General features: G+C 46.6%; 1 protein-coding gene across 2 annotated transcripts in view; it reads left to right on the top strand.

Moving 5' to 3' along the window:
* Positions 1–20,886, top strand: part of KSR2 (kinase suppressor of ras 2) — a 433,928-nt gene that overhangs the window by 84,487 nt on the left and 328,555 nt on the right. For both annotated transcript variants that reach the window (XM_053902086.1, XM_053902087.1), the window contains exons 2-3: positions 6,228–6,368; positions 10,429–10,579. In XM_053902086.1, the coding sequence (XP_053758061.1) occupies positions 6,228–6,368; positions 10,429–10,579 (292 nt within the window). The remainder of the gene's footprint in view (positions 1–6,227; positions 6,369–10,428; positions 10,580–20,886) is intronic.

Genomic DNA, 20,886 nt, shown 5'->3' with positions numbered 1-20,886 from the left:
ATGTGTGCATGTGTATAAGTATTTCTGTAGGGTGCATTCCTAGAAGTGCAATCCCTGAATCAAAGTGAGTGACTATTAAAACTGAGACTAAAATCAAATTGCCTTCTTGTGGCATTCTCAATGGTTTGTCCCCCTCTTGCTGGAACTAGATAGCATAGGTGCTAAAAAAACCATTGCTCATTTTAAACATTTTTCCATTAATAAGCAGGTAACACATATACATTGTGTTTTCTTTTTTAGCATTGTCTCATATGACACCAGTTCCTTTGTGTTTTTGTTAATGTTTGTTTTTGAAAGAGAGAGAAACACAGAGCATGAGCAAGGGTGGGCAAGGGGCAGAGAGAGAGGGAGACACAGAATCCAAAGCAGGCTCCAGCTCAGCTCTGCTGACAGCTCAGAGCCTGATGCGGGGCTCGAACTCATGAACTGTGAGATCTTGACCAGAGCCGAAGTTGGCTGCTTAACCGACTGAGCCACCCAGGCTCCCCTATACATTGTATTTTCTAATTTCGCTATTGAGAAGCAAATAGAAATCTCTATCAATAACCCTAGAAAACTTTTTAAATATTTATTTACTTTTGAGAGAGAGACGGACAGAATGTGAGTGGGGGAGGGGCAGAGAGAGCGGGAGACACAGAATCCGAAGCAGGCTCCAGGCTGCGAGCTGTCAGCACAGAGCCCGATGCGGGGCTTGAACTCTGAACGTCAAGAGCATGACCTGAGCTGAAGTTGGACACTTAACTGACTGAGCCACCCAGGTGCCCCTCAATAAATAATCTTAATATTTATTAATCTCATTGTTAATAATCTTTACTAATCTTAATTATAATAATTTTAGTGATCTTAATAGTTATTAGTAATCTCATTATTAATAATCTTGATCTTAATCATAATTGTTATTAATCTTAGTAATCTTAGTCACCTGTCTTTTTCTATGCACCTGTACATGTATAGTTTTATAAAATTCATGCATTATTTATACATTATAAATATTATACATATTTTATATATTGTTTTTAATGATATGCGATCATATGGACACATTGTAATTTATTTACATCATCCCCTATTGTTGAAGAGTTGGATTGTTTCCAATCTTTCATGGCTATTATCAACTTAGAGCAAAGCTTCATGAATATACTTACTTATTTCTTTAGTATAAAACCCTACAGCAACACTGTCGTTTAGAAATACATTGAGAGTGCCAGATGTGTGCCAAGTGTATAATTTTAAATTTCCTAGTAGCCACATTAACAAAGAAACAGATGAGGGGAGCCTGGATGGCTCAATAGGTTAAGCCTCTACTTCGGCTCAGGTCATGACCTCTTGGTCCATGAGTTCAAGCCCTGTGCCGGGCTCTGTGCTGACAGCTCGGAGCCTGGAGCCTGCTTCGGATTCTGTGTCTCCCTCTCTTTTTGTCCCTCACCCATTCATGCTTTGTCTCTTTCTCTCTCTCTCTCAAACATAAACATTAAAAAGAAACAGATGAAGTTCATTTTAATGTATTTTATTTAATCCGGTATATGCAAAATACTATCATTTAAACATGTAATCAGTATAAAAATATTAATGGGATATTTTACATTATTTTTTTTCCTACTAAGTCTTTGAAATGTGGTATGGATTTTACACTTTTGGCACGTCTCAATTCAGGTGCTAAAATTTCAATTGTATTTATTTATTTGTTTTTTGAGAGAGAGCATGTGAGTGGGGGAGGGGTAGAGGGAGAGACACAGAGAGAGAATCCCAAGCAGGCTCCATGCTAACCATGGAGCCTGACGCAGGGCTCAATTCCATCATCCTGGGATCATGACCTAAGCCGAAATCAAGAGTTAGACACTCCCCAACTGAGCCACCCAGGCACCCCTAAAATTTCATTTTAAAGTAAAGTGTATGTCTATTAAAATAGCAGTTATATTTAGCAGAAAAATATTTTATATGGCTTCCATTTTTTTATTAGAAAAAAAAATTTTTAATGTTTATTTTTGAGAGACAGAGCACAAGCAGGGAGGGGCAGAGAAAGAGAAGGAGACACAGAATCCAAAGCAGGCTCCAGGCTCTGAGCTGTCAGCACAGAGCCCGATGCGAGGCTTGAACTCACAAACCATGAGATCATGACCTGAGCCAAAGTCGGATGCTTAACCAACTGAGCCACCCAGGTGCCCCTGGCTTCCATTTTTTAATTTCAGTGAAATAAAATTTAAAATACCATTTTGGACATTTCACACAGACATTAGATCAGTTTAATTTTTATAAACCAAAGCAGAGATGGGAGTATGTCTGGGTTTAGGATCTGAGAATCCACTGACATGTGTCAGGATCTGAAAAAATAACTTAATCTCAAAAATGAGGTGACAGAACTCAGGAAAGGATGAGGAAAAAAGGAAATTCTATTCATTAGGGTAAATAGGCAAAAAGTAAGAAAACTTTGTACAAATCAGACATATGTGAAAATCTCCACAAGATAGGCAGTGATGCTTGAGTAAGAAGTCAGTCCAGCAGGAACAGAGGCCCATGATGGGAACATCCAAGCAGGACAATGGTCCAATGCACTGGGAAGTTAACTAAATTCAGCAGATTGAGCAAATAAATAAAAATACTGAGGATTGTTTTTCTCACTGCCTGAGAAGAGTGATACAGATGTGGGAAGAAAAAAAATAGAATAAACCCTATGGTGTTGGATTGTGATTGGAGGTATTGATTATCGATGCATATAGATGAAAAAATAAATATAGGCATAAACTTGCACATCGACATATACATAGATGCATTTCACATGCACACATATATTGCCTAGGTTGTCCACTGAGGGGATTGGAAATGATGATACCCCAACATCAGTAAGCACACCAAGCACCCAAATCTTGGCTTCTAAATACCATTTCCCACTTAGAGGAACCAGTCAGTGCTCCCTTGGAGAGAGGGCTGATTCCATAGCTGGGGCTGGAAAATTTTTGTGTTGGAAATCAAAGAATGATTGTGTACACATCAAAATATATTTCTTTCAAGTGTTTTTGGTTTTGTTTTTTTGTACCTGTGTAAAGAAAATGGTTAAAACTAGTCAGAAAATGAAAAGACAGACGGGAGAGTTCTGTAGACATCTTAGTCGAAAGCCTTGCTCTGATGTACTGATAGATCAGACCCTATTCATTCAGAAGTAAGTTAGAGAAAAAACATTCTTTTTGGCATTTTTGATTCTAAAGCTCTAGATTGAGAGGCATCTGAATGGCTCAGTCAGTTAAATGTTCGACTCTTGATTTTGGCTCAAGTCATGATCTGATGGTTCGAGAGATTAAGCCCCACCTTGGACTCTGTGCTGACAGTGTGGAGCCTACTTGGGATTCCCCTCCCCCCCCCCCCCCCCCGCTCTCTCTCTGTCCCTTCCCTGTTGTGCACACACTTTCAAAATAAACTTAAAAAACTCCCAAAACTCTAGATTGAGATTTCAAATGAGAATTGGAACATTGATACATTAGCTTGATGTAATTTTGTGCCACTATTGCAATGGAACGTAGACTTATCGAGAAGAATGCGACTTTCATTTTATTAGTAAGATGAATCAAATTAATATTAACTTAAAAATGAGCTTTCAGGGGGGACCTGGGTGACTCCCTCGGTTGAGTGTCTGACTTCGGGTCAGGTCATGATCTTGTGAGTTCTAGCCCCACATCGGGCTCGCTGCTGGTCAGCCTGTCAGCGCAGAGCCCGCTTCAGATTCTCTGTCCCCTTCTCTCTGCCCCTTCCCAGCTTGCGCTGTCCCCAAGATAAACAAAAGACTCTTGAAGAAAAATGAGTTTTCTGGTTTCTTCCAATGGGCTTCAGTCTCAGGCAAGCTCTCCCATATGTCAGCAGGGCTGGCCCTGGGCACCTTCTGCTCTGATGATATCCCTCCCCGACCCCCAACTGAAAAGGGAAGTGAGGACTGTCTCCTGAGCACTTGGGAAGGGTAGCTGGGGAGGGTCCTTGTGGGACCCAGTCTGGCTCACTTGTTATCCTTGATCCAAATGCCGTGGCCAGGCCTGGGTCACATGCCCACCCTGCAACCCGGGTGAAGTGGGTTGGTGAAACCAGCCTTACCGGAACCATATGGACTGGGATCCCAAGAAGGAAGGTTCCCCAAAGAAAGTTGAAATACTCTTTTCAGCAAGAGGGGAACGCAGACTAGCCGAACAGAAGCAACGGATGCCCACTCCCATCATCCCCCGCTCCGAATTTTGTGGTCTTAGAATTCCAGGATTGCCTCCCTAATAAATGTTGGCTGACAGTGCTTTGAAATGCCAAAGGCATTTACACACCTACGGATTTCATTTTTGTTTCATTTAATGATCTTTATTAAATTTATTTTATTTTTAAATGTTTATTTATCTTGAGAGAGAGAGAGAGAGAGAGAGCGCGTACGTGTGCTCACCTGCAGGGGAGGGGCAGAGAGAGAGGGATTGAGAGTTGCTGGGCTGTGCCTCACCGTCCGTGAGATCATGACTTGAGCCGAAATCAAGAGTCGGACGCTTAACTGATGGAGCCACCCAGGAGCCTGCAAATATATTTTAAGTTATAACGATGACAGTATGCTTTGGGTAACGAGTGAAACCAAGCAAAAAAATATTTACGTTTAACCACTTTTCCTCACCCCATCCACAGAGTCTCCTGTCGCTCGTTAGCAGCCGGGGGCGTGTCTTCCGAACCGTTCTCTGCTCACGCGCACGTGGATTGCCTTTCTTTTGTTAATGTTGCTAGTTTTTATATAACTAGTTTTCCTTTCTTGTGTCAAGGCATCTCTCTATAAGCGTGGGTTCACGTCCATCTATTTCTAAAAGAATTTGTGAATTTGTGAATATTTGCATGTGAATTAAGATTCACATAGTGCAAGAGGGTTTAAATGAAACGTTTCTCTGCTGTACTTTTCATCTCCGTGGCTTATTTATTTTATACCTGGAAGTTTGTACCTCTTAATCCCATGAAAAATGCAGCATTGGGAATATAGTTAATAATATCGTGATCACTTTGTATGGTGACAGATGTCACTGCCCTTCCCCACTTATGATAGTGCATAATACATAGAATTGTTGAATCACTGGGTTGTACACTTGAAACGAATCCAATACTGTAGGTTGATTATACTTCAGTTAAAAACTAAAAAAAAAAAAAAAAAGCAAAAAAATGTTTCTCCCACCTTTCTTTCCCACTCCTCACTCTTCCCTTCCCTGGAATATTAGGAATCCTCCCAGAGAGTGTCTGCAGGTATAAAGATATGTAGGGGTGCCTGGGTGGCTCAGTCGGTTAAGTGTCTGACTTTGGCTCAGGTCATGATCTTACAGTTCGTGGGTTTGAGCCCTGCGTCGGGCGCTGTGCTGATAGCTCAGAGCCTGGAGCCTTCTTTGGATTCTGTGTCTCCCTCTCTGTCTGCCACTTCCCCACTCATGCTCTGTCTCTCTCAAAAATAAATAAACATTAAAAAAGTTTAAAAAAAGATTTAAAGATATGTAAATGTAAACATTTCCCACATGCATGGGAAACTATTTATTTTTATTTATCAATGTATCTCAGAGACTGCTCTGTATGAGTAGGTAGCACGCTTCCTCATTTTATTTTATAGCTGCATAGTTTCCTTGTGTGCATATACCTGCATTTATGAATCTCCTGCTGATGGACCCAGGGTGTTTTCCATCTTTTCCCATTGTAAGTAGAACCGTAAGAAATATTCTTTTTACAGTCACTTTGCACAGGATGGTGTCTCTAGGTGAGTTCTTAGAAGTGCAATTGTTGGGTCCAAGGATTTGTGCAGTGGAAATGTGGAAGATTGCAGCCAAAAGGCTCCCCTCAATAAAGTGCTACCAGTGTGTGTCCCTCCTCACTGCTGTGACACCAGTCTTTAAAATAGGAGTTGCAGGGGAGCAGCGCGTGGGTGGCTCAGTGGGTCAGGCAACTGACTCTTGATTTCGACTCAGATCATGATCTCACGGTTGGTGAGTTCGAGCCCCACGTAGGACTATGTGCTGACAGTGTGGAGCCTGCTTGGGATTCTCTCTGTCTCTGTCTCTGTCTCTCTTTTTCTGCCCTTCCCCCTGCTTGCTCTCTTTCTCTGTCTGTCAAAGTAAATAAACTAAAAAAAAATAGAATAGGAGTTGGATGGTTTTCGGGCAGGGTGAAGGCAATGGGGAGATTCTTGCTTGTGCTCCTATGGTGGTGTCTCTGAGATGTGTCCTCTGTTCTCCTCCGTGTCTCCCCAGAGCAAGCTGGTGAAATACTTCAGCCGACAGCTGTCCTGCAAGAAGAAGGTGGCCCTGCAGGAACGCAACGCCGAGCTGGACGGCTTCCCCCAGCTCCGGCACTGGTTCCGGATCGTCGATGTGCGCAAGGAAGTCCTAGAGGTGACTAGAGACTGTCCCCTGTCCCCTGCCCCTTACTGGCCGATGCTAGTCCCTCGGAGAGATGGTTTTGCCTGTGCCTGGCACACGGTAGGCCCTCCATAAATATGCGTTGGGTGAAGGCACAGAGGATCTTCGATGCTGTCCAGATGGTTAAGAGTGTGGTTCTCCATTCAACTGGGTCCTCTTCCAGCCCTGCTACTCATTAGCTCAGTCACCGTGGCCAAATCATGTTACCTCTCAGACCAGTGCTGCCCAGAAGAACCTTCTGCTATAGTGGAAATGTTTTGTACCTGTGCTGTCCGATACGGTAGCCACGGCCACGTGTTTGCTCTTGAACACTTGTATTGTGATTAGTGCGTGTGTCATTAGTGTGGCCAGTGGCCACCATATTGGGCACCCCAGACTGAGGGCCTTACTTTTCTCATCTGTTAAGTGGGGTAATGATGGTCTCCTCTTCTGAAGTAGCTCGTATGACAAAATGAGATGATCCATCTAAAATGTTACACTCGCTCTCTGGCACCTAGTAGCATTCAGCAAGTATCAGCTTGTTATTATTGTTGAAAACTTTGGTAGTAATAGGAGTGGACCACATCCTGAAAATCTCAAGGAGGGTGAGATTTTGTCCTACCCTCTTGGATCCCAGGTCATGGCTGTTTCCAGTAGCCAGTCCAGCCCGTCCCAGTGAAACCCACTTACATTCGTTGAACACATGGGGCCAGGCATTGTCCTAAGGGTTTTACACCCAGGATCTCAACTGTTGAGGCTGTTCAGACCCTCACAATGACCTTTTGAGGTGGGGACCATTATCCCCATCGTGTGGATCTGGAATCTGAGGCTCAGAGATGAAGCGGCTTCCCTTGCTAGTGGGTGGATGGGTCTGGAAGCTTGGAAGGACTCTGGAGCATGTGGGAGGCACTGTGATTTATCTCCCTCTTCCTCTGGCCTGGGACTCTCTGAGCTGGGTAGGAGCGAGGGTGCTGGGGGCCCCTGGGTGGCTCAGTCAGTTAAGCTTCTAACTTGGGAAGTTTGGGAAGCTGACTGCTGTCAGCTCAGAGCTGGCTTCAGATCCTCTGTCCGCCTCTACTTCCAGAGGGGGATGAATGAATGAATAAACATGAATGTTTATTCTCAAAAATGAGTAAACATGAATAAAATGAATAAACATGAATAAAAATGAATAAACATGAATAAAATGAATAAACATGAATAAAAAGGAGAGGCCCCCCCCCCCCCCGCCACCTGCAGGACCAAATGCCATTTCTCTCAGTGCACACTTCTTGCTTGAAACGGCCTTTGTTTTTTCCAGACCTTGACCTCTATGACAGCTCGCCTGAATCCCCCCCCCCAATCCTGAGCTAGACAGAGGACCCGCACATTGCCCCATCCCTGCCCCCCATTTCACGCATGCGCATTAGATGGTGTTTGATTCTATGTTATTTCATTCCCAGGATGGAGGTTTCCTGTGAATATTCTTAAAATGAAAGGTCACATATAACTACAGGCAGAACATCTTATTTTATTTTATTTATTTATTTTGAGAGAGACAAAGCACGAGTGGGGGCGGTGGGGGAGAGAGGGAGAGAGGGAGAATCTCAAGGAGGCTCTATGCTGTCCTCAGAGCCGGAGGTGGGGCTTGAACCCGTGAAGCCGCGAGATCATGACGCCAGCGAAACCAAGAGTCAGGCGCTTAACCCACTGACTCCCCCCCAGGCACCCCCAGATAGTACATCTTACTTGCACGAGCCAATTCACTTCTGGGAGGCTTTTGGGACCATGTATTTATCAAGTGGGATCAATACAGAAACACAGTCTTCTAGGCCAGGGGTTGAAAACTGGTGGCCCCTAAGCTGTATGCGATACACAGACTTTTTTTCTTTGTCTGATACAGCATTCTCAAAATTTTTTTTTTTCAGCTAATATTTAACAGCTAAAGAGTTTGCATTAAAAAACCCAGATCTCTGACTTCTCCTGAAAAAATTCGAATTGCTGAACACACCGACCTAAATTCCCGTCTGGTGGCAATGAGCTGAATTTTGCTGCCCCGTGGATCTTACAGGTCCCTACTGGTTAGCAGTTTTGCTCATGTACATTTACCTGGCCTGCAGGTGTCCCAGCTCTGGCTCCTACAGTAGTCTGTTCCCGTCCTGGGTCCAAGGCCACTAACCGGGGGATAGGGAGGGAGCTGGGCTTCCAGCCCTCTGACTGCAGCTCCTGTGTGAGTCCCCCCCCCCTCCCCTCCCAGGTCCCCTTTCTGAGGAGGAACCAACAGTATGGAAAAGGCTCCCAAGCAACTGCCTGAGTTCCTTTCTTCCTGTGTGACCCTGGGCAAGTGGACTAACCTCTCTGAATTTTAGCATCCTAATTACAGACTAATGGTGCTGATAAAAATACTTACTTTATGTGGTCTTTGTGACAAAAGAAAATCCAGGAAAAGCACTTAAAACGGTGCTCCATCCACTTCATTTTCATTTATTATTATTCTTTTATCAAACAGACATGCATCTTCGCTTTTAGTCTGGGTTGTTAAGGCTTTGTCCATTTTTGATGTCATTATTACTTCTGTGATTTTTTTTCTGTGACCCCAACTTTTCAGTGAAAATCGGATATTTGGGGGGTAAATTATGGGATTACAGTGCACAAGTGAGTCCTGCAGCGAAGAGGAGAATTCTTTAATGTTGTGAATGAGTTCTTCTAAATATGATTCATTTTGTACCTTCAGATCCTGGACTATCACTTTTCTTAAAGTGGGGTTTATGTGCACTGTGTCCCTATATGAGAAACCCCGATTACCGTTCTCTCCTGCTCCCTGCCCTAGTGCGCTGGAAGGGCACTGATTGGGCTTCGTGGCTTTTGCCCTGCCTCTGTTTTGTGGGGGGGTGGTGGTGGATTTTTTTTTTACTAATGCGGTTTTTCCCCCTTCTGGCTGCCAGTTTATGTGTGTGCATTGGGGATGTGTGTGTGTGTGTGTGTGTGGAGGGGGTGGGGGGGCGGGGTAGGTGTCCGATTTTGTTGTAATACACAGGTATGGCCACAAGAGGACAGAAGTAATCCACAATGTTGTCCTAGAGTCTCCATCTTTAGGTATTTAAAATTCTTATTTAAATAGTAATATATGTAAAAACATTGGATACCATTAACTGCTATAAAACGAAGGCTATCCATTTGATACACAGGTATAGATGTCAATGCATAAATATGCATAAATGCATGAAGATGCATAAGTATCGAAGTTTGACAAATTTAAAGGTACATCTATCTATATTATGGTGTCCAGGGACACATCATTTTGGGAAAGGGGGTGTGGGAAGGGACACCTGCCCAAGACATTTATAGCTGGCAATCCTACTGGTTCTGTTCCCAGCTGATCTCTCCAGAGGTGTCCCTGTCCCCACCCCGTGCTATACCCCAGCCTTACCATTTTGTCTTAGAATACAGACCCATGCCCTGGGGGGCTCAGTCACCAGTCCAGTTTCATTTCCAGCACATACCCACAGTGTTCCAGATTACTGCCCCTTAGGGTTCCTAAAGCCCCAGTCTGGAATCTCGAATGGGTGGCTGGGGAGGACAGCCACCAAGAGACTTGGGCTATCCAGTTTGCTCTGCTCCAAGTTTGCCCTGGACTGGGGACAAGCCAAGCTGAACAGGAGACACAGAGGGCCATCCAAAGGCAAGGAAAGTAGAGCCCTGCCCATAAAGACTTCAGAAGCTACCCAGGGGGACAGATAATTAACTATCACCATCTATGGAGCGCTAGCTATGTGCTAAAGATAGGCACTACCTTACAAAGTACAAGCACTTAAGACACCCATTGTAAAGGTGAGTAAAGTGAGGTTCAGAGAGGGTAAGTGACTTGCCCGAGGCAATGAGTGGCAAAGCTGAGATTCAAACCTCAAACGGAGGCCTTGTTGGACCCAGGAGTCAGAGGCCCAACCTTCCACACAGGGCCGGGTGTTCCACTGGGTACCACTAGAGGGCAGCACGGAGGCTCAGCCCACTTTCCTTCCCTCTGGGTGCTTGAGGTCCCTTCACATTCACCGAGCTCCTTACTTCCCTCCTGCAGGAAATCACCCCTGGCCAGCTGAGTCTGGAGGACCTCTTGGAGATGACAGATGAGCAGGTGTGTGAGACCGTGGAGAAATACGGAGCCAACCGGGAGGAGTGTGCCCGCCTCAATGCCTCCCTCTCCTGCCTCCGCAACGTCCACATGTCAGGTGAGCGGGCCTCGGGGATGGAGACCCCTCCCCAGCACATCTGCCTCGGTTCCTCCAGATTTCTGTGCCCACTCTGCAGGCCAGGATGAGACGGAGTCAGCTTTGGATGGTAAATTCCACTCATGAGCAGAGGAGAGAAGGGCAGTGGTGGGGTCAACTCTTGGAAGCTCTTGCTCAAGGAAGAGCTGAGGTCAGAGAGCATTTGGATCTGGATAATAAGGGCCCAGATGTGGAAACACAGGGTGTGCATAGGTGATCAGCGTCTTTTTACCAGAGACATTCTTAAATGCCTTTGTATTTGGGTCTGCATCCATCTAACTTCTTATTTTATCTTATTATTATTATTATTATTTTACCTAAACCATAGACATTCATTGTAAAACAAAACAGAAAATAGATCAAAAGAAAATGACTGTCCAAGCTCTACCCCCTAGGGAACTTACTGTTGTCATTTTGGTAAGTGTTTTGGTGTAATCATTACAGACAAGTGGGTATGTGCATAACTATTTAAAAAAATTTTTTTAATGTTTTATTATTAAGAGACAGAGAGAGACAGAGCATGAGCATGGGAGGGGCAGAGAGAGAGGGGGAGACACAGAATCGGAAGCAGGCTCCAGGCTCTGAGCTGTCAGCACAGAGCCTGGTGTGGGGCTCGAACTCATGATCCGCGAGATCATGGTCTGAGCCGAAGTCGGACTCTCAACCGACTGAGCCACCAGGTGCCCCACGTAACTATTTAAAAAAAATTTTTTTAATGCTTTATTTATTTATTTATTTATTATTATTATTTTTTAATGCTTTATTTATTTTTGAGAGAAAGAGAGACAGAGCATGAGTGAGGGAGGGGCACAGCGAGAGAGGGACACAGAAAACGAAGCGGGATCCAGGCTCTGAGCTGTCAGCACAGAGCCCGATGCGGGACTCCAACTCACGAGCCGTGAGATCATGACCTGAGCCGAAGTTGGAAGCTTAACCAACTGAGCCACCCAGGCGCCCCACATAACTATTTTTAAACAATAGAATTAGGATTATCCACGCACATTTTGAAACCTGTTTTTTTTTTTTCACCTCATGAAATAACTTCTGTGACTTGTTTCATCAGTTTGGGGTCCAAATTGTTAAGAAATAAATTCAACTGGAGATCAGTTGCGAATCAGGCAGGCGGCATCCTTTCCAGCAAGTAGAGAAGTTGTACAAAATGGAAGGTTTTTACAGGCAGGAGGGAGGGACAAGGGAGTTCTTAACAAAACAAAAAGGAAGATTGTTTCAGTAGAGGTTAAAACTAATTAAGTCCGGGTTTGCTATCTTGGGAGAATGACTCAGTTTGGGGCATGTTTTTTTCTTTCTTAACATCTTCTTTCTTTGATCTTTCCCATTAATTGCTCAGACCCCTGTTTGCCTTCATTAGTGGGACATCAGATATCATCCTCTTGAGGCCTCCTGCTTCTCCCTAACCTCATGATTTCCCCACAAATTCTGGGGCCTTTGCAGTCCTAAGGGGTCAGCTGGGCAAACACCAGCCAAAGGGTTATTGGTCCGTCTGCCTGCTTGTTTCCGTTTCGGCCACAAGGTGTCTCTGTAGAACTTTAGTCTGGGGCAGTCAGGCAGGTGCTTATTCACAGATGCCTTTGCTGGATTCAACGTGGCGCATTCAACAAGTATTTACTGACTACTGTGTTCTGTTCCAGCAGGGCTGGAATACAGCAGTGAAGGAAAGAGAACATTTATGACACAGGTTATTGGCCCAGATCCCCATGCATGCCCTTTTGTATTCTTTCTTCCTAGCAGATCCTTATCCAAGCTACAAAGGGACCCTGAGTTGGGGGCTGTCCTGTCATTGAAGGATATGGTAGCATCCCTCGCCTCTACCTGCTAGATACCAGGAACACCCTCTCTTCCCCCAGTCCCGGTCATGACAAACAAAAATGCCTCCAGATAGTCTGGTGAACATTGCCACGTAGCTTTCCAGAAAGTTCGTCTCAATTTATGCCCCTCCCCTGTCCTTCCTCCTTGCCCCCTACAATGCAGGAGAGTGAGGACTGAGGTTAGGTTCTTAATTGCTTTCCAGAGTTCAGTTTGCATCTTCTCACAGAGTTGTGCTACTGAGTTTGGAGAAGCCCTTGTAAGTGGAGCTGCCCTCCGTGGGTTGAACACTCAGCCTTTGTGACATCCTGGGCTGGGTGAAACCTTGAGAGGGCCTCTAATCTGCTGTTTTTCAGTTTTGATCTAGATGCGCAGAAATGAGGGGCGCCTGGGTGGCTCAGTTGGTTGAGCATCCGACTCGTGATTTTGGCTCAGGTCACGATCCCAGGGTTGCAGGATCGAGCCCTGCGTCGGGCTCGGCACTGAGCGTGGAGCCTACTTAAGATTCTTTCTCTTTAAAATAATAATAATAGGGGCACCTGGGTGGCTCAGTCGGTTGAGCGTCCGACTTCGGCTCAGGTCATGATCTCACAGTCTGTGAGTTCGAGCCCCGCCTCGGGCTCTGTGCTGACAGCTCAGAGCCGGGAGCTGCTTCGAATTCTGTGTCTCCCTCTCTCTCTCTCTGCCCCTCCCCCGCTCATACTCTGTCTCTCTCTCTCTCTGGCAAAAATAAATAAACATTAAAAAAATTAGAATAATAATGATAAAGATACACAGAAATGAATCAGATTTACATTATACACACATATACACAATGTACCCACACAGGTACGTAACTGAAATGAGTCTCATGGAATAAGGAATTACCATCAAACTCATCCTTACCATGCACGCTATTTAATATTCTTTGCTTTTTTATTCTGTGTCACTTACCAAATACTGGTAATGACTACCACTTTTATGTCACACGTCACTTACAGGTTGTGAGCCATGGTTTGGGAAACACTGATCTCTTTGATCCTTGTGGGGAAGAAGAAAATTTCCCCCTACCCTTCTTGGTACTGGGCTGGGAGGGCCTCTATAATATAAGACAGATTAACAGGAGAAAAACAAACAAGGTCTATATACATGGAAGAGCCCAGGAAAACTGAGTAGCTCGTCAGAGTGGCCCGTCTCTAGCTAAAGACAAAAGAGGGTGTTAGATGGGGTGTGGGAGGCAGTTATGGGACGTGACCAGGAAAAGCACAATTAACAAGGGTAAGGTGGTTGTGCGAAAGAAGTCTCTGCCGTCTCCACTGATAGGAGTTTGTAGAGATTTAGAGTCACGTTTCTGATGCTGACGTGTGGAGGTTTCCCTTGTAAATGTCAACGTCTTTTATAAAAGCGTGACTTCTAATCCGTTTTCAGAGCTTCACCTGTGTCTGCTGTTTCTTAAAAATAACCAGCCTAGGGGCACCTGGGTGGCTCAGTAAGTGTCCGACTTTGGCTCAGGTCATGATCTCACAGTTCATGAATTCGACCCCTGCATCAGGCTCTGTGCTGACAGCTCAGAGCCCGGATCCTGCTTCCGATTCTGTGTTTCCCTCTCTCTCCCCCCCTCCCCTCGTGTTCTGTCTCTGTCTCAACAATAAATAGAAAGCATTAACAATTAAAAAAGATGATCAGCCTAAAATAACCCTTATGCCGAAGAGACATGCTTTGGGGTGGCCGGTTCAGTTCCCCTTCACCCTCCATGCCTCTACCAACTCTTTCCCAGGCGGCTCAGATTCCATCTACGGGTCCTGCCTCTGATGCCGGCCTTACGGCCTCTGGGGGCCTTGACGGCAGTGGCCAGGTGCTGCGCATTTGCCCAAACCCTGTGGCGCTTAGCACACAGGTCGGCATGAGGGGCAGCTCCACTCAGTACCGCATGGGGTGCGTCACATTGAATACAACCCAAAGAACTCTTTATTACTTGTTACAAGTAAGGGGAGCCCTCGAAGCATTGCCTCTCCCAACAACGAAACCGGGGGAGTTTGGAGCCGCGGGCGCGTGCGTATTCACAGAGGAGCTTGGCAAAGGACGTTTCGGTCTAGAATTGGGGCGAAAGACAGAGTCCAGGTCCTGGTTGATGGAAGTCACGGGGCCAGCCAGGGTCGGCATCCTCCGTACTCTGGCTCCAGTGAGTCCTATGTCTGCGTGCCCACAGGGACTGGAATCCTGCAAAAACAACACAAGAGTGGGCATTAGGTCAGTCTTTACTTTCGAAACAGCACTGGGAGTTTTACCACTGATTTACTGTCTCTGTAGCGGCTGGACTCTGTCGCAGCTTGGTAGTGGCTGTTTGTTTTTTACATTCTTTTGTTCCCTTAAAGTCATTAACTACTGAGGTATGTTTTTCTGCAATTTTTATGTATCGCAGGGGGTTCTGCAAGAAAAGTGCTTGTGCGAAGAGGTGCCTGTCAGGCGTCGATCACAAAATGGCTGGGGTCCTAACCTGGCTTCTCTGATGTTAAGAAAGCTGTATCTCGTCTTCTCTGGGGACCCCTCACTCTGTCTTGTCTACACACTCAACTCCAAGTTCCCTTAATGTCGTATTTTATTTCTCCTCTTCCTGTACACAGCGGGGACACTTGTCACATTTTAATTTAAATTTCAGCCTTTTGCGGGGAAGTGAGTTTTTAAAATTTTCTAATTTTTGTAATTTTATTTTTGAGAGGGAGGCAGAGCACAAGTAGGGGTGGGGCAGAGAGAGAGGGAGACACAGAATCCGAAGCAGGCTCCAGGCTCCGAGCTGTCAGCACAGAGCCCAACGCGGGGCTTGAACCCACGAACCGTGAGATCATGACCCGAGACGAAGTCGGACACTTAACCCACTGAGCCACCCAGGTGCCCGTTTTTTTTTTAATTAAAAAAATGTTTATTTATTTTTGAGAGAGCACAAGTAGTGGGCTCTGTGTTGACAGGCTGACAGCAGTGAGCCCGATGTGGGGCTTGAACTCAGGAACTGTGAGATCATGACCTGAGCTGAAGTTGGAGGCTCAACCAGGGTGTCCTGGGATGCCTGTCTCCCCCTCCACAGGACAGGGATCGTACCTCTTCTTGCGAACCATTTTACTCCCGGCCAGACGTCAATATCTGTAGGGACTTAGTAAATATTTCTGAATTGCTACCTGAAACCCATGCAGATCACCAGTGGCTTAAAGTGCATGGTCTTTTGCATGGTTTGCAAAGTAGCTCAGGACTTGGCTTCTATTTGGAGCCCCACCATTCCCATTTCCCCCTCAAGCCTTAAACGTATTGGACGAGTCTACTGGTTACTTAGCGTTTCCTAGGTCATGGACGGATTTCACACCTTGGCACAGGCACCACTACCTGGAATCCCCTTTCTCTTTGTTCTCCCAGTTAATCCCTCCTCAGACCTGACTCCTGCCTCAAAGCCTCTGCACTTTGTTGAATGGGTGAATGAATGAATACTTCTGTCACCAGCTGACCGTATCTTACAGCGATTGTCAGTCTCCTCTCCTTACTCCCTCATGCGACTGTGATCTTCCCTAGGGCAGGCACCCTGCTAGTCACCCTTTGAATGGATGTATCAAATCTGAGCCTTGCTCCTGGCTCAGATTGCCCAGGTGGAGGAAAGATCCGGGAAGCTGCTTGATGTGCTTGCTACCGCTCTCCACCAGGGGGAAGCAGTGAGCCATCCTCGACCAGTGCTTTTAAATATTCTCTCAGAGACGATCATCATTCCTTAGAAACTTCTAATGATCTCAGGAGCTGTGTGGTTCCACCATTCCCTGCCCTTCACTTTAACCAAAAATGTCCCAAGCTAGGGAACAAGCTAGTGTCTTTCTCACCAGACTTTTAGACTTAAGCGTCATACCGTATTTATTGGCCTTGGTGGCCCCAGCTCTCAGCCAGAGGACTGGGGTCCTTCACAGTGGTGAAGTCAGATATCTTACATTCTGGTGGGTAGTGGTGATTCAACGCATGTTTGTTAAATCACTGAAGGAATACAGGTCGTATTGAGAAAGTCGTGGAATCATATGGAGAGCGGGAAGCTTTATGCCTGGCAAAGTGTATAATCTTGGCCTGTCTCTCTCTTAGAGGATCGAGCATCTTTTATTTTAGACTTGGGACTCTAATCTTAGTTTCCTCCTTGGATGTTGGGGGTTTCTTTATTTCCCAGTGTCCAAGAAGCCTCGAAGTTAGGAAAAAAACTACCCCTTCCTCCCATCTGTGAGCGTGTTAGATCAGCCTGAGCCTGAAACCGAAGAATACCCAATTGTTCTTTCAACAGGTTCAGGGGACCCCAAAGCCATAATGCCTTAATCTTTTCTTGTCATATCAGATGTGGCCTGAAACCAAAAAAACCATTCATAAATCCATTCAAAATGTATTGAATGCCTGCAGTATGTCAGGCACTGTTCTGATCTCTGAAAGTGCACACTTCGTGTCTGTCCTCAAGGGGCTTACATGCTATGGGGGGGGGGGGAGACAGATGACACATTATAATCGTAATAAGCAAGTACATTACAAAGTGTGTTAGGATGAGTGCTGTGGGGGAAAGAAAAAGTGGAGCATTGTCAGGGGGGGTGGCCGTGCCCTCCAGGAACAGGAAGGGGGCAGGTTGTCCTATGAAATAGCATGATGAGGGCAAGCCTCCTTCCTCTTCCGTTTTCCTTTCTGCTTCCCCTTCTCAGTCCTTCAGTGTCTGCCAGCAGAATGGAGTCTGGAATGAGACGAACCCGGGTTCTGCTAAATTCTGGGTCAGCCCCCTATTAGCTGTACGATTTTGAGTACGGCATCTCGCGGTTCGGAGCTTAGTTTTCTCGGTATGAGGATAAACATGATGAGCATTTTCACCCATGGGTCATTGGTAGGATTGCATGAGGCGATACGGGCAAAGCACAGGGCCTGGATTGCATTCGATGCACGGTAAGTCTCACTGTTACCGTTACTGTCATTGTCATACCATCACCCCTGCCCCCTGTACTGCATTTCCACCAACATTGTCGCTGTCCCCATCCCCATCCCCACCACCATCACCGGGGTCCTCTGGCCTTTTTCTGACTCCAACTCGTTTCCCTCAACCTTCTTTCCATCCTTCTCTCTTTTTTTCTCCCAAGGGCCTCTGGCCTTCGGTTTTCTCTAATTCCCTTCCCTCTGAGCCACTGTCTCCCTCAACACTGCTGCTTCTTTAGAACCTGTTTACCCCCTCTGTTTGACTTCATTGCTCTCTAGAGGTGACCCACCTTTCCCTGGCCAAAAACATTAAACAGAGAAGCCCAAGCAATTTTTCCATGGCACACAGCCCCATTTTCTCCATCATGGTCGCCACAGAGCTAAGGTCCTAGGGTGAAATTGATTTGTTTCTGGAAGAGTGTGTTCCTGCCCTTTGCTCCCCCTGCCCCCTCCAGCCCCAGACCGGAGACCTCAGGCCTGAAGACAACAGGCTCCCTCCTTTCCTCTCTGGGTCACACACACAGCTGGGTATCAAAGAAGGGCCTGGAAGGGACAAGGCTCAGATATCAGAATACAGATGCTGTGCTTTTTCTCTCTCTTGTTTCCTCTTTGCCCTTATTCTTCTTGGTCTTTGGGCTGCTTTCAGGCCAATAATGGGCAGTCATTTGCATGTTTGCTTTCCCAAGGAAAAAACCCCAGGTTCCAGATGATGGAAGACCTTGCTTTTCTCCTTCCTTTCTTCCACACTTCCTTATCAAGCACTCAGTGTCTATCAGGTGCTGTGCTAGTTTCCAGGGCTTGGGGACTTTCTCAGGCTTCAGGGTAGAGCTGGGACCCAAAAGCAGGAGGAGGAATTCTCCTGATGACTCGGTTGGGGGGGGGGGGTGCGGTGGGAGCACGCAGAAGTGCCTTGGGGCAGGAGGGATCAGGTGGCATCCTAGGCTCAGAGAGCCCAGTGGAACTGCACGGAGCTTGCACTGCAGGGTTTTGAGCCGAAGATGCATGATCATCCAGTTTGCAGACCAACACTCTGGCTGCAGAGGGTGGCCTAGACTGAGTTTTTGGGAAGTGCAGGAGGAGGCTGGGGGTGGGGGCGTGCGGGTGTTGCAGGATTGTGGCGCGCAAAGGTCAGGAAGGAATTCTTGAGAGGTTGTATGGTGCAACTTTGTAAGCTTATTTGAGTAGCTCGCGGACAGGACCCGTGGGCCCAAAGGGCTGCACTTTTGCTGTACGAAGCTGGTGATTATACGCTTAGTGCTCGAGGGGATTATATGCTGCGTGCAGGGAATAGTAGATCATAAATGTCTTCGAATCTCTACTCATAAAACCGCTTTCACAAGATTTTTCCCGTGCTTCTCATTGAGCTTGACGTTAATTATGGGTGAGATGTGCAGGCAGTCATGAGACCCTTGAAGAATGTAGCCACCGGCACGTATCTGATCCTTATCGGAACTGTGCAGGCTGAAGTTCAGCCTGCTGAGCTAAGGGTGAAGGTTTTTCTGCTTCTGCCCCTCATCACAGGGAGAGAGAAGAGGCCGGGGCACCCCATACCCCTGCAGCCTCTCGGAGCTCCCTTTTGTCAGCTCCCCTCCCTGCCAGCTCCTCTTCGGGCACGTCCAGAGGGAGAACTGGCAGCCAGGAGGAAAACAGGATGCAAAATGGCCCTGAAATAGGACAGCCTCAGATGCTCTCTTGTTTCTTCCCAGTTTGGGCTTTGAACGGAGGCCACTAGAACCCTGCCTTCACTACAGCCTTCCTTAGACTGGAACAAAGACTAAGAGCCGTCTTGATTGCCCCATTGTTGCACTTGCTTCTAACTTTGGGCTGGCCGGGCAGCCCAGGGAGAGGGCCCCGCCCGAAGCGGCTGGTGTGTACCACACCTGAGTTCCTCTCTTTCCCTCATTGTTCGCTCCCCAGCCCTGATCCGTAGGTTCTCGGGGGCTGCTTACACAGACGTAGCACAAGGGAGAGGCACCGAATGCCACCTTACGTGCAAATGGCTCATTCGCTCCCAGGATGCATCCCAGTCTAACTTCCTGTCTGAGTCGCTGTCAGGGACGAGGACATAGTGGTGGCTAAAACCCACCGGCTTCCCGCTCTCATGGACCTCATATTCTAGGCTAGCTAGATTCATGTGATGAGTGAAACTTACATTCATGAAAATGAAATGAAATGAATTTTGTACAGTTAATAAAAAGTGAAAAAAGTTTTCACTTAATAAAAATTTTCACTCAATTTTTCACTTAATCAAAAGTGAACAGATTCACTTTTTCCGTCTCACCAGCCACCTTAAAAATTCTTTTTAATGTCTATTTATTTTTGAGAGAGACAGAGAGACACAGAGCACGAGTGGGGGAGGGGCAGAGAGAGAGAGACAGAGAGAGAGAGAGAGAGAGAGAGAGACAGAATCTGAAGCAGGCTCCAGGCTCTGAGCTGTCCGCGCAGAGCACAACGCGGGGCTCGAACTCACGAACCATGAGATCGTGACCTGAGCCAAAGTTGGATGCTTAACCGACTGAATTACCCAAGAGCCCCTCATCAGCCACCTTTCTAGAGATCCATGGAGCAGCACGATGTCAGGCATTCCCATCACTGCAGAAGGTTCTACTGGACAGGGCCGCTCTAGAATGTATTGAGAGAAATGATAAAATAGGAAAAATGACAAATGGTGACCAGTTTCACGTAGAGAATTAAAGTGGGGTGATATCATGGTGACCAGGGGCCTGGCTTCGATGGGGTGGTCACAGTGGCTGTGTCAGAACAAACCAGCGAGGCAGAACCAGTAAGATAAGTACAGTGAAGAGATTATCGCAAAGGCTTGGCTTAGGGGGATTGTTGGGGCTGGTAGGTTAGACTCTCAGGAAGGGCTGGCTGGCATCCACATTGCTGTCCCCCTGTGTTCCCCTCCTTGCGAAGGACTGAATCAGGCCTATCCAGATTATTGAGGATAATCCCCCTTACTTAATAAAGTCGGCTGGCTGCTGACTTTAATCACATCTACAAAACACCTGCACAGCCTCACCCACATTGACGTTGGACTGAATAAGTGGGGACTACAGCCACGTCGACACAGCGAACTGACCGTCACAGTGAGCCTCTCTGAGAAGGTGCCATTGAAACGAAGTCTCGAATGCCCAGAAGTTACCAGGTATGAAAAGATGGGGAGAAGAGCATTTTGAGAAGAGCAAATGAGTCATGCCAACCTCCAAAGCATTTTTTTTTTTAACGTTTATTTATTTTTGAGACAGAGAGAGACAGAGCATGAACGGGGGAGGGTCAGAGAGAGAGAGGGAGACACAGAATCCGAAACAGGCTTCGGGCTCTGAGCTGTCAGCACAGAGCCCGACGCGGGGCTCGAACTCACGAACCGCGAGATCATGACCTGAGCCGAAGTCGGACGCTTAACCGACTGAGCCACCCAGGCGCCCCTCCAAAGCATTTTTAAGAAGCAGAAAAGAGGCCCTCGTGGCTGAACCATAGGCTGTGCTCTGGTGACTTGT

This window comes from Panthera pardus, unplaced genomic scaffold (assembly GCF_024362965.1).
Source record: "Panthera pardus isolate Hobbes unplaced genomic scaffold, ASM2436296v1 HiC_scaffold_15, whole genome shotgun sequence".
Classification (NCBI taxonomy): Eukaryota; Metazoa; Chordata; class Mammalia; order Carnivora; family Felidae; genus Panthera; species Panthera pardus.
Note: the sequence above shows the minus strand (reverse complement) of the source record. Positions and strands in the feature narration are given on the sequence as shown.